Source organism: Struthio camelus, chromosome 1 (assembly GCF_040807025.1).
Source record: "Struthio camelus isolate bStrCam1 chromosome 1, bStrCam1.hap1, whole genome shotgun sequence".
Classification (NCBI taxonomy): Eukaryota; Metazoa; Chordata; class Aves; order Struthioniformes; family Struthionidae; genus Struthio; species Struthio camelus.
In genome coordinates, this window is record NC_090942.1 from 65,954,521 (window position 1) to 65,968,804 (window position 14,284).

General features: G+C 41.9%; 1 protein-coding gene across 8 annotated transcripts in view; it reads left to right on the top strand.

Annotated features, from left to right (window-relative positions):
• Positions 1-14,284, top strand: part of DGKI (diacylglycerol kinase iota) — a 227,244-nt gene that overhangs the window by 179,543 nt on the left and 33,417 nt on the right. For all 8 annotated transcript variants that reach the window (XM_068945771.1, XM_068945829.1, XM_068945793.1 and 5 more), the window contains one exon: positions 10,162-10,187. In XM_068945771.1, the coding sequence (XP_068801872.1) occupies positions 10,162-10,187 (26 nt within the window). The remainder of the gene's footprint in view (positions 1-10,161; positions 10,188-14,284) is intronic.

Sequence of the window (14,284 nt, forward strand, 5' to 3'; positions counted from 1 at the left end):
TTAAGCGCCATTGTAATTACAGGGTGAATGTCCTCCAGCACTCTAGTCTTCTAGTTCACTGGGCTGGAAAGGAAATGAACTTTGCAGTTTTAGGTAATAAGTATATATATGTTTGTGTGCATTTGTTATCTGTATGTAAGAGGTTATCTATATGCAACATATCTATATGTTATCTATATTCAAGACAAAAAAAATCGAATTCCTAGTTTTCCAGGCACTGGACAGGAGTAGGCAAGCCTGTGTCCATGTGTTCTATCCCTGCCATAAGGCGCTGCCATCTGCTTGGAGGAGAAACCAGTTCTTAATGTGCTCTCCTTTAGTACTAAGCTGCCTTATCAAAGCCATACTAATAAGCTTTTGGAGTTTAAGGACATGTGTATGAACGTAGCATCTCACTCCATTACATATGTAATACACATATTAAAATACATAGTATGTCCAAGCTTTCACACTAAGACATTTCATAATATGCATTCAGGCTGTATTTATTTATATCCTATTCGTATTTTTACCTTCTGGTTGAACAGAGAGATTCTGTTCTCTTGCAAAGAAAATAGAAATGCTTGGTAAAATAACTGCTCTAAACTGTCGCATAGAAGTTACACTGCTTTGCTTGAGTTTACTGTGGTACACTCCAAAAAGTCAAACCTGTGCTAACTTTCCGCAGTTCTCTTCTATTGTTTAGGTATCTGCATGTTCTGATTTCAGCTCTGACTGGGAGCTGGAAAGGCAAGTGTCAAAATACCGTTCAACAAAAGATAAAGGCACAGTATAGTCATATAAAATTAGGTTATCTTCTGAGCTTTGCAGCTTAGTGTTTTAGACCTGTGAAGTTCAGGGTGTTTGGATGAGGCTGGGAGCAATATTTTGACATGAGTGCTCACTTGACCCCTTGAACTAGAAGGGAGGTTTTCCACTGGAAAATGTTGCTTTGTTGAAACAGAAACTACTTGCGAGTGGTCTGAATTTAGCATGCTCATGTCGGGCAGAGGTTCTCTGGTACATCCGGCAATTCCTCAGGGGGAAGAAAGCTGCCTCCGGCACTGCCAAGCAGTAGGCAATCAGGGCATTCGCCTGCAATGGGGGAGATGGGTGCCTATTTGGGAGCTGCCCCTAGGTGTTCCGCATGTATGTCCTAGTCCCCTTGACTGTAGGGGAAAATCTGAAATCTTAAGAACACTCAAAGGTGGAGGGAGAAAAGTTGTCTCTTATCTCCTTGCCTACTGCTCCTCTGTGCTGGGAAAGGAGCACTAAAACCCACAAGTTTGCCTCAGTAGCTGAGACCGAGTGAGCATTTAGCAGTTCTGGCACAGAGGTGGGTGTATGGGAGGGAAATACATTAGGAGTGGGACATAGCATATAGCTTTTTTGAGATTCCTGGCAGCGCTGATGCCCAGGGGCAGGCAGGGACAGATGGACCTAGCAAAGTTATGCCAAGAGCTGAAATCAGAGAGCTAGAGGTGGCTTCGAGCCAGTTTAACCCTGACTCCTGCGTTCTTGTTTCTGTGCCTGGCCTCTGAAAGTGCAGCACAAAACCATATCTGAAACTCCCATTACAAGTTTTATTCTCCCCTAATTACACCATAGCAGGAGTGTGCAGGACTCAGCAATTCTGCTTTGCCTAGGATTATAGAAGGATCTGTGTTTCTTTGTCTATTTGAGTGTGTTCTGGAAACTAACTAAAGTCTGTGGGTTTTTTTTTTTTTTTTGGAACAACGAGTAATTTAAGCAACTGAGGGTTTCTTGGTGTTTGGTGCTTGTGAAAATCAGGCCACTTGTATGAACTTAATTGAAAGACTCTGTTCCTGAGGGATTCCTGCGTTTTAGCTACTCTTCCCCCAGAACCACAAAGGGCAATTTAACAGGAGTTGCTGGCTTGCTTTGTGATAACAAGCACAGCATTTAGGGTAGCTTCCAGATTGTTTGGAAACCCAAACTGGCCTGGGTTTATTTGGAAGCTGCCTTAGGATATCAAGGAGATGATGCACTTCAGCTGCATCTAGCCTGAGGGCGAAGCTGGTGATTATATGACTTCTGAATCAGAGCATGGCTGATGGGCCAGCAGTGTGGCTGTCATGACTTTGCAGTTACCAGAATAATTTCTTCCTCTAAAGGAATAAAATAGGAAGTTACAGTCATAGCAAAATGCTCCCTGGGTTAGCCTTTTCCTGGAAGAGGAGCATGTACACAGGTCATTAGTCAAGAAAAGGAGTCAGATGAATTTGCTACCACGTACTTAACATTTTTTTCGTTTTTCATATAGGAGGTTAAGGCAGTGCATATAACCAGCCCCTTTAGTTTTTGTTCCGTGTCTTTTTATGTATTTTTTAATAAAGAGCTGTTTGAAACAGCATCCAGGCCTTTGAATGTCTGTCATTTCACCTGAATATTGCATGGTGTGCCTATATCTCACTTCATATTCTTTTAGGGTTACAGCCACTTGAGCTGCTGCCTCTCCCTTACCTTTGCCTCCCAAATTTGTCACATACTTGAAAAGTCAGTCAGTGAGGACTGCAAAGATTTAATTCAAATCTTGAAAGGGAAGAATGTCTTTTCAAAGGGACTCGGATCAGGCCCTCTTCAAACCTAATGTCTTATATTCTTCTCAGGTACTTTGGTGTGATGCAGTGATAAGAGAAAGAGGGATCAAGTATTTAAAAAAAAAAAAGCTAGAAGTACTCTACAGGGACCCTGCTGCTCATTTGTAAATGTCTTCTTTTCCAAAGGAACAACAAGACAGCTTTCTTTGTCCTTTATTTTTCCCAAGATGAACATGTTATAACATTTCTCTTTTATTTTTATTTTTTTAAATACATTTTAAAAATGTTTAGTTTTACAGCTGGTGTTGCCCTGAAAATCTTTTATTCCCCTGTTAAGCAGCAGTTCCCAGGAAATTCCTCTGGGTGTCACTACAACTTCAAGTATAACTGCGTTATGGTGTCCCAAGCCTTCATTCAGTCTTTTACAGTGGGCAAAGAAATAATACAGATGGTAAGGGCTTAAAAGTTAGCAGTGGGAAAAGATATGGAACAATATAAGGGGCATAGATATGCCTGAGACACAGCAAGGAGTGCATTGCAGCTGCTCTTGTTTTCGTAAAAAGAACAGGCTAGATTCTTACATGCTGCACTGTTTACAAGTGGTTGTAGCAAGGGGTCATGTGCGGATAGAGACTAGGGAACAGGGAGGGCCCGGAGAGATGCCAGAAAAAGTTCCCATCTTTGCCTTTTACATACAGCAGAATTAGGCTCTCCAAATTGTTGGTACAGATGAGTAGGATATCTCTGAACAGATTCCTGCAAAATAAGAGATAGCTTGAATGGATCTTTTTAGATTCAGGGAGCATTGCTGGTCAGCATTTTCCCATCTGTATTACTCTCCAGACAATGCTACCATCATCTTTGAGAAATACGGGAGAAGAAAGAATTACAGGAAAGCTGAGATAGGAACAGCATAAAGCCTTGTAGAGAGACTTGTAGAATCACAAGGGTTGGGACTTGTAGAATCCCTGGGTTGGGAGGGACCTCTAAGATCATCTAATGAACCCCCTGCTCGAAACAGATCCAATTAGATGATATTTTTCATAGCCTTGTCCAGCTGAGTTTTGAATATCTCCAAGGATCTATCTACACGATCAGTTCCAGTGTTTGATCATCCACATTGTGAAAAAGTTTCTCCTAATAACCAATCTGAATTTACCATGTTCCAACTTGTGACTCTTGCTTCTCGTCCTATCCTTTCTCCTCTTCCTCTTTTCTTCAAGAAGGCTCTGCCTCTGTCTTCTTTATACCCTCCCATTAGGCAGGGTATACCAGTAAGATCTCCCTTGAGCCTTCTCTTCTTACAGAGTAAATACCGTTCCCTAAACCTCTCCTCATATGCCATGGGCCCTAACCATCTCTGTGGCCCTTCGCAGAACTTGCTCCAGTTTGTCAATGTCTATCTTTTCCTGGGAAGGCCAAAACTGGACACACACCTTCAGAAGCAGTCTCACAAGTACTGAATAGAGAGGAAAAACCGCTTCCATCTATCTTATAGCTATGCTCTTGCTAATACTGCCCGGTATGCAGTTGGCCTTCACTGCCACAAGGGCACGCTGCTGGCTGACATTTAACTTGCAGTCTGCTAACATCCCACATCTTTTACTGCTAAGTTGTTTTTCATTCGGTAGGTCTCCAGCCTGTCTTGCTGCATGGGGTTGTTCCTCCCCAGGTGCAAGACTTTGCAGTTGCCTTTGTTGAACTTCATAAGGTTCCTGCTAGCCCATTTCTGCAGCCTGTCGAGGTCACTCTGAATTGGACATGTGTAAGTTCAGAGTGTAAGTGTGGAGCAGGAAAGCAAGCCGTTCTGTCTTTCTGCCAGTAAGGTAGGAGGCACTGTCTGCAGCTGGGACTGCAGTGGACTCACCAAGCCCAGAGGGGTTGGTAAAGAGTGCTGGATAAGGGAGTGTCCTCAGTTGTGTTTTAAAGATACTTAATGTGCTAAAACTTTTATTTGATTACAACCAGAGAATATATGAATAAATCCCAACGGAGATGCCACCCACAGAAATGAGGAGATGTAGGCATAAAATGAGAAGGGAAGGATTTAATCTAAAAACTCTTCCCCTCCCCTGGTCACAGGTAGCTATTGTCAGAGTGAATTAGAAAGTCTGAAGAATTACATTGCTGAAGCAGGGAAAAGAGGAAATGGTCATAAAAACCAGCAGAATTGCTGCATACAGATTGTTATCCGGCCTTTAAATTGTAAATGACTGGTTTTAAATAGGCCTGGTGCAGATGGTTTCAGCTACAGGTTTATTGATTAAAATAGTTGCTTTACATCAGCTCTGTGTTTGTTTCTCCAGAGGCTTTTGTCTTCATGAATAATGTACCCATTTGCAGAAATTTTGTTAGAATTCAGCTACTGGAGGCTGGCTGTGTTTCTCTAGCTTCTTAAGCCCCAGTCGACTAGGCTCTAAATTGTGACAGTCCTTTCCCTCCTTAGAAAGGAATATTCTGTCTTCCACCCCTCTAGTGCGGAATAAACCTAGCGCTTGCACACTGGAGAGTGTACTTGGAAATAGCTGCGAGCATTGGGCTGTTTGGGGAAGGCTTGTATTATACTGAAGGGTGTCTTGGCTATGCTGGGGATTAGATTTTTTCCGAGGATTGATCCGAAGTCTGTAAGAGTGAATGGAAAAATTCCAGTTACCTTTGGATCATACCCTTTACTCTGAGGCACAGTACTGTTCTAGGTGAGCACGTCTCACGCCTTCTGTTTCATAAGTCTTCCAATCGCCTGGAAGAATCTAGTGAGCAGATGATTAGGGGATTTTTGCATTTTTCTTCAGGCCTTTTTATGCATAGCTAAGTATTTGTACCTCATTTGCTGGGAGATCTTTGTGCATTCTGTGTATGCACAAAAAGTACTGCTTTGCTTGCAGAAGAAATTGTTGAGCAGGCAATGTGCAACTTCCCCTTGTAGACTGAGGCTTGCAAGTGCTGTTATTCCTTTTGAGAAGAACTTACCACTGCAATAAAAGGAGAATGGTCCTGCAGGACCCCTAGGAAAAAGAGCGGTGCAAGCAGTGTGGAAAGAAAACAGAGGTGGTAACATGCTTTCCTTTCTTCCTTTTGATCCTCTTCCCTATCCTGATAGTAGTATTTGTCTTCTCCTTAACTAGTTGCTACAGCAATAGCTCTTCGTAAAGCGTATGTCAAATCGGAGCAGGGGAAATGTCAGAGTAACACCTTTTAGCATGGCATCTTTCACAAGACAGTGGCCCTTTTGGTACAGTGTGAACCTCTAGGTACTTCTGCCCTGTAAAGGTGCAACTTCCTTGTACCTTATTTATCCTCTTAAAGCTTTTGGTATGTGAAGGCTGGTTTGAATGCCAGTAACATGCACTGTGTTGTATTTGAGCAGTTTCACTTAACTTATGGGCATCAGCAAAGTTCCTTATGTGGCTGGGTAGTGACTCAGATTCTCCTAATATTCACTAGCTTTTCACGGAATTTCAGAGAATGGTTGAGGTTGGAAGGGACCTCTGGAGATCATCTAGTCCAACTCCCCTGCTCAGGCAGGGTCACCTAGAGCACATTGCCCAGGAGTGTGTCCAGATGGCTTCTGAATATCTCCAGAGAAGGAGACTCCGCCACCTCTCTGGGCAACCTGTGCCAGTGCTCAGTCACCCAGTTTATTTTTGTCTGGTTTTGGGTAGCCGGTAGCAGAAGCATAGGGCCAACTTTCACAGTGCTGATGCTGCAGAGAAGAGTTGGGAAATAGCAGAAAGGCTGAAGCCTCTTGGCCCAGATCGGTCTTATTTCTGTCTACAGGGGCTGGCTATCCTGTCTTCTGTCTAGCCTGTACTACTGCTCTTAGTGGCACCTCCCTACAGCGGAGCAGGAGTTCACCAAAGGCTGAGCTGGAGCAGGGCTTCCTTTTCACACTTATGCCTGGGAAAAGGTAGAAGAGCTAATTTAAGCTTATGATTCTGAAAATGTAGGCAGTCGTGGACTTTGTCTGGCCTGTTTTGTGTTTGTTTTTTTCTTCTGGAAGGGGTGGGAGAAGGTATGGGGAAGATGAGCCTTCCTTTCCACAAGTTAATTTTCTACCAGGATGAGAATACAGCAAGTAATAGCTGACAGGAGAAATAACCGATTCCATTCTGAAATGGCCAGGAAAGGATATTGTGGTGCCTGAACCTTTATGTTTTTTTAAACAAATGAAAACCTCTTCATGAGATCATTTTGCCACAGATCTTGGAAGCATATTAGTTCTTCTGAAGTATCTCTCACCAGCTCTTTCTACTTTTTAAAAAATACGTAGAGGTTGTGAATGATGATCACTTGCTTCTTTATGACAGTGAAACACAGAGCCAGTGTCATGCACGAAGTGTAGTTGACAGGAGCTAGCTAGATGTTTACTCAGTGGATGTTAGCAGCTGAAAACCCAGCCTGCTTGGGACGCTCCTTCGGTAACTAGTGCTGCCATAGTATTTCCTTCACACTCCTCACAGAACAGAGAGAGAGATGTGCGACCAGAAATACGAGCATCCACCTGATTTTCTTTTTGCTGTTAGGAAAGCCCCCTGTGGCTGTGGAAAGAGCGTATGTAGTTTGAAGCAGATCATTAGACTTTTTCTCTCCTCCCCTAGAACCTGTCATAAGCATGGGGTAAACCAAAGAATGCATAAAATGCCCAACACTATCACTGTGGACTTTAAAAGAGCTTAGCAGCTTCACTTCCTTGTTTTATAGTTACTAGTAAGACTTCGACTGGTGTAGTTAGGCCAATGTTGAATGGTTTGGAAAATCCCTCCCCCTGCTAAAATGTATGGCCTGAAATCAGAGGAGAGGGCAGAAAGTCTTTTCCACTCTTTGCCAAAATACTCTTTTGTATAGTGGAATAAAGGAAGCCGAGTTTATTGTAGTTGATCCTTTGGTATCTCAAATGATGGAAGCTCTCATTGAAGCTTTCCTGTGCCCGAGATATTAAAAGCCTCTCTCTATGGCTTTTCAGCTGTGCAGGAAAGTTTGAGCTTATGCTATTGTTTTTCCTTGTGAAAGCAGTAATTGGATCTCTCCCTCCTTTGCTAATGGTGGGTGAAATCAGCCAACAGGCTCAGACTTTATTAAGGTGAGGCAGACAGACACATACGTACACGCCAAGGTGCTGTGATTACATAAACCTTATTTCCTCAGGAAACCAAGCTACAGATTTCCAAAAGATGCTTGATGAAACCTTTCAAATGAAACCACTGCTAGGAGGAACTGTAATACCTATTAGATTTGTTACTGTTCATCCATTAATTTCAAAGCAGGTAACAAAGCTACGTATAGTGGAAAATGTGATTTTGAAATATGTGCACATTAAAATGTGCACAAATATATTTTTCACCCCTCACTTTAATGTTCTAATTGAGAAGGTGGTGGTCTTGTAATAGTATTTCTTGCTGTTGATGCTTTAAGAGGCTAATAACCTTTGTTTTACTGGACATAATGAAGAGCCGAATTATAGGATAATTCATGCTGTTTTATATTATTGTTCCAAATAAAGACCTGAAAGGTGAGGAAACTGTGTGGTTAAGAAACAAAGCAAGAGTGTAAATGTTACTGATGGTGTGGAATACTGCATTAGCAATAAGTAGACGGTCAGGATATGTGAGCTGAGGAACCCAGCATGACTTCAGGTGTAAAAAATTTTTTAAGAACTTGAAAAATTGCACCTCTCGTTATGTCCCATCATGCACTGTTTGACTTTGCAGGAAGCATTGTGTGTTGAGTGTTGACCTTTAGAAGGGCTTCTGCTGGGGAATGTGGGAGGAAGGAAGGCCTGTAACTGGCCAAAGCAGTGGGACCAAGCCCTAGTGAGGCTTGCTAATCCTCTGGGTTACCTGTGTTCCTGTCCTATTTTGATGGACATGGCTGAAGTGGAAGGACATAGCTGGCCTATCTGGCAGCCGAGCAGAGTAAAAGCCTAGGATGTTCGGCAGCAATCAGAGGATTTAATGGGAGAAGAGGATTAATTAATTCTGACCCATACACATACGTTGGCTTCTAGCACAGTCAGAATCTTAATTAGGCAATCACATTTTTCCTTTCACAGTGACCATTACTCCAGCTATGCTGTAACTCTTTCCTCTCTTTCTTTGCAGATCTCTCTTTTAAAAATAAGAATTTGCATACCTCATTAGGGAAATTTCCTTCCTTTCTTTCCATCTTTCCTGTTTGCATCTATATATTTGCATATCTGCTTCTGATGTCCTATAATCCCTAAACGTTCATCTTCAGACCCCTGTTATGGAATGAGATCATGACTGCTTCCTCAGCTCCTTTATTCCTCTAAATCCAGGGTTTTTAACCCTTTGCCACTCCTATCTTCCCTGCTGAATTCATCAAATGAGCATATACTCTCCTCTGCTCCTCATGTACTTTCTATTCTATTCCCTTCCCCGTTCTCTGGCTGTTTTTCTGATGCCAGCTTTGATCACTTTGCTGGCAACATTAACATTTTTAAATCTTTGCTAATCTGTTACTTTTGTACATTAGCATAAAATTAAATATACCTTGGAAGGAAAACAGGAGTTGTACCATTCATTGCAGGAGCAAACTCCTTGTTACTTTAGGGGGAATTTGAAAGTCATCGTGGGGGAAGTGCTGAGGCAATGATCCTATCCACTGCATGCTGTCAGTCTGAGTTTGAATAACTAAGCACATCCCAAATTTGGGTGTACAGTTAGCCCCAGTTATGCTGAGCCAAGCTAGTGCAGCAAAAAGAAAAATGATGGGCCAATACTTTACATTTCTTTAAGTTCCTTTGTTGTGAGTGCTGAGTGAAATGATGAGTATAATCCATGGTTACGGGAGCAGTGAGACAAATCCATTGAATTCAGTGGCTCCCTTCCCTTTCTGTTCATCAGCAGGGGCAGTGACAGGTCCCTCGTGTTTATAACTCCTTGCTCTCTTGGAGTATTATCAGAGGTTGAAGCTGCTATATGTGTGTATCACACTGTGATAGTGTACCCTGTCATTCTTGCGCTGCTGCTGTTGAGTTATTTTCTACTGTAATTTTGTCTATCTGGACCATTTGTTTGTTTTTGTCTGTTTATGTTGATTTTGTGAAAATGGCACCAACTTTAATTAATTAAGGCTAGTGTTTTATGCTGTCCACCACACTGGCTCATGGTAAGAAAAGTGTTCTGCCTAATGACTGTGAGCTCCTCTGAAGCTTTTATTTCCTTTATAAACTCTAGTGGTGAGGTTTCCTCCTAGCACACACTTCCGTCCCTGCAATGATGTCTGGAGGATCGGCACTTTCTCACCAGTTACCATTACCCCTTAGCTATTTCCAGCAGTAACAGTAGTAGATAAGGTCTTTCCAAGTACCTAGAGAAATTTTTGGCATGAGTGCTTAATAGTGTGACTTCAGCCAGTTGCTTTTTGGATATGATTCCATACAGCCGCTCTGGTCTGCAGAACCAGCTGCAAGCATAGGGTCTGCAGAACCAGCTGCACCCTTTTCTCCTTTGTTCTTGTTAGCTGCCTTCCAGTCCTCCTTTTTAAGTAAGCCCAAGACCAAAGCCTCTCAGTACTTCCATATCCCGTTCACCACAGTGACACTGAAGGTTATTTGTGGCCTTGTCATACAAAAGATTGACTAGACTTTGTTTTATTCCAGGTCACCGGCCTCTTCAGAAGATCAAGGTAAGTTCTGTTTTATAGATATTATTGGCAGATTAAAAACAAGAGAAAAGACTAGCTAGGAAGCTGAGTTTGAATTCACCTGTGGTGGAGAAAATTGACTTTAAAAAAAATGAAACTTTGCTGCTGCTCAAATATTGTTTGCCCCCAGACATCAAGTGTTTGTTCATTTTGTTGGAGTTGGCAGAAGTTAAGTTTATGCTGTGTTGCTTGTAAAATGAATCTTACTCAAGCAAGCTGTACCATTGCAAGTGTTTGCAATTTATTAAGGCAACTGCATAGCACCTCACCTATCAAAGGACATGTGCGGGCTTAAAGGACAGTATATGATTTTAGTGAAGGTGAGCTAATCTCTTATGACACTTATGAGACAGCGTCTTTGTAGTAGAGGAGCGTGAATTATACTTTGAAGACTTGAACACAAGTTACCTTAGGCTACTAGAAATATCAGGTTGTATGGTATGGAATTTAGCACAGCTACTAGCTTGTACATGTAAGATTCTCATGGCTTGAGTAGCTGGAGAGTTGCAGGTTAAGGTAATATGCTTGCTCTGGAGCAGACTGAAGGATGCACATTGCCCAGGAGTGTGTCCAGATGGCTTCTGAATATCTCCAGAGAAGGAGACTCCACCACCTCTCTGGGCAACCTGTTCCAGTGCTCACAGGAAAGAAGTTTTTCCTCGTGTTCAGATGGAACTTCTTGTATTCCAATTTGTGCCCGTTGCCTCTTGTCCTGTTGCTGGGCACCACTGAGAAGAGTCTGGCCCCATCCTCTTGACACCCTCCCTTCAGATACTTGTACACATTGATCAGATCACCTGTCAGAAAAATCCAGACACGTACTGTAAATCAGGAGAGAATTATACTGGCAGAGTTGCATAAGGAATGGAAAAAAAGAGAGACTAAAGCTTTGATAGGACAGTTCATGATGTAGCTCTGAAACTTGAATATTATTTTGGACAATAAAAGAAAGAAATATTTATTTTCCTCTACCATCCAGTCTGCATGCAATTACACAATCAACAAAATTTCCAGACAATGAAATAAATATTCAAGAAAGGTCCAAATTTAGAACAGTGAGAAATATTGCAAATGAAGATGTAAGGGGCATCTGTGCTTGGAAGCATATGCGGGACTACACAAGTGAGCAATGAAAAACACTAACTGAGGCTCCATGAGGCGCAAAATTGCAGCAACAAGAGATGTTGCAGGGTGTGACTGAAGTATGCTGCTTTGATTGGCCTGCAGGGTGACTAGTTAGGTGTCAATCTACATTATCCTTGACTCTAGCTAAATTTTTTTTAGCCCAGAAAAGTGTCTGTCAAACATACTGTCATTAATACATTCTCTTCCATCTCCTTGACATGTCATTTCTTAGTAAAATTAGTTATACAAATGGACACACTGGTTAGACCAAAAATCTCTCTAGCCTGTTTGGTCCATTCATACTGTCCAGTAGTAAGTGGAACCCCTGACAAATAAGAGCCAGAGAATGCCTTCAGTTTGACTTTCCTGGTGTACCCTATCTGCTTCCAGTGATTTGCAGCTCATGGACTTTGTGAACCAGAGGTGGTGTTTAATAGTTTAATAGTTCTGCTTTTTACTATGACTGCAGTTGGTTAATATAAAGTACAGAGACTTGTGAGATGTTAACACTATTCCCAATTTCCCAAACCCTCAGTATAAACGTGAAAATATTATGATTTAGTATACTGTTTTAAGATCTGAACTCAAGCTGCTTCTTAGTGCATAAGCTCATTAGTGATAGACTGCTTTTGCTTTTTTGTTCGCGCTGCATTTATTCTATTGCTCCACTTTTATCTATTAATGGAGCAACAGACAGTGTAAAGTGTATTTCTTTGTGGATCTTTTAAACTTTCGTATTTCCTGCTCTCATAACACATTCCTTCTTTCCACTATTTTTATACTGTTTTATTCTTTTACCAAATCTTCCTGTTTGCCGTCTGCCATCTGTCGCCAGGATCTGACTTTTCACGTTTGATGAACATCTCTGAATAGCTTCACCCTTTCCTCTCTTCCCTTTCTTGCATGAGAAACCCCCTCTGAAGTGTAGGGTTAAAGGCCCATGCCCCCTTGACAAGTTAGCGACTCAGCAATGCTAGTTGTTACAAGGTTTGTGTTTCAGGACCGTGCAATATCCAGCTAGATTTGTCATCTATAGAATAAGTGTAAATGTTTGGGAGCTTCTCTCACACACAAAAAGCTTCCCATGTCCCAGTGACTTTTTAGAAAGAGAGGCCCAATACTTTGGATTTCCTCTCTCCCCTTATGGCACTTGCAGACTGTGGTAAATGAGCACACTACTGAAAGGAAAACATGACAAAAATGTTGTAACACAAGATTTGTTTTGAACTTAGATTCTTCTCAGCCCACTTTATGCATAAGTTTGGAAGCATCTTGAATTAGTCTTAGATCTGAAGTTTCTTCTATAAACACATAATGAGAGAGCTGAATTGCCTAGTTTTTATAATGTTTATGTAGACCTCGCTGTGGGGTGTATGATGGGACAAGACCCTCTGAGGGTAGAATAACCTACCCTCACAGGCATCACTGCCACTGTTTCAGCTGCTCTTTCCTATTATGCAGCACCGTTATAGTGCTGATTTTCTGACGCTGTGATGTTTTGGCCATTATGGAGATCAGACACTCTCTCTATTGTGTAATATATTTTACTTTAACTTCCCACTTGGTCCCTGATCCCTTTTTTTTTTCCTTCATCTTTAATTTTTAGTCCTTTTTTCTTCCTCCTACTTTTTCTCTTTGCTCCTCTTCTTTCCCATCATCCTCACCTCCCTTTTCAAATGTCTCTTTCCCCTTGACCGTGACCTTTTGGTTACAAAAAAGCAAGAGTCTCCATGTGCAACACAACCTTCTACCATTACTTGCAAGCGGCAGCTACAGCATCTGTGGCGCAGTAACAGCATTGCTACCAGGATCTAGCATCTAATGCAAATGGCACTTCCATTAATCCCTGACAGGACAATACATTATGCTGTCTTGAGAGAGGGTGGGGGTAAAGCACCATCTGTCTGGACATCTAATGAACAACTGTCACAGCACACAATGCTCCTTGTTGAGGATATGTATTAAGGGCACCTTTATCAGTTACAGCGCAGGACTATTTTAATTGCCATAGAAAGGGAAACAGTGGCTGCCAAAATAACACCAAACCAAAAAAGAAAAAAAACAAATCTCTTAAAGTTTTTTAGAGGGTTTGTGTCTTTTTTTTCTGTACAGGTAGTTAGCAGATGTATATTTAAAGAGTGAAATCCACCTTCTTTCTAAAGAAAAAAACAAATAAAACCAAAAACAGACAAAAACCTGTAACCCCCAAATTCCCTAATTGACTGACAGAGTGGAACAAGACAAATGAAAACCAAAGCATGATAGTTTAGACAGGGACTTGGAGTGACTGGTATGAAAAGTGAAATGGAGGAGCCCTCTGTTCAGCCAAGTGGTTCCTGGTGCTATTACATGCCCTGCACCCTTGAAGAGCAACAGCGCCTGGGCTCCGGAAGGAGCTGTGTGTCAACAATTGGCAAGTAGCAGAGCCACAAAAGATATGGTGGATGTCATGAGTGAGGAGATTGGCAGCTCCCTGAATAGTAAATGGTGCCACCTGCTGTATTTTCACTCTATAAAAATCCACGTCTTATCTTCAGAAGATAAGCACTTCTTCAGAAGTGCTTCAAATATGAAAGGTTATTGAAAAAAGCCAAAATCATTGCTCCCAGATCAGGTATGGTATCAGTGATGGGGATGCATACTTTGAATGTATTGCCTGACCAGTTGCACAGTCATTCTCTGACTGTCCTTGGGTGAACGGTTGGGCTTTACTAAACCCTTCCTTCACAGAGCATCTCTCAGTACTGCACTGTACATTCTACGCGTGGCAGATCCGGCCCTGCCCACTGTTGTTCACAGTGGCCCTACAGAAATCTGCCTACAAATTCTGAAAGGCTAATGCATTAAATAATGTTCTTGTATTTTACGTAAACAATGGTATTGCCTTATCTAGGTTATCTTGCCTTTTCTTCAGTTAGCCTGTATAACTGAGAGCTGGCTGTTCTTCTTCATTG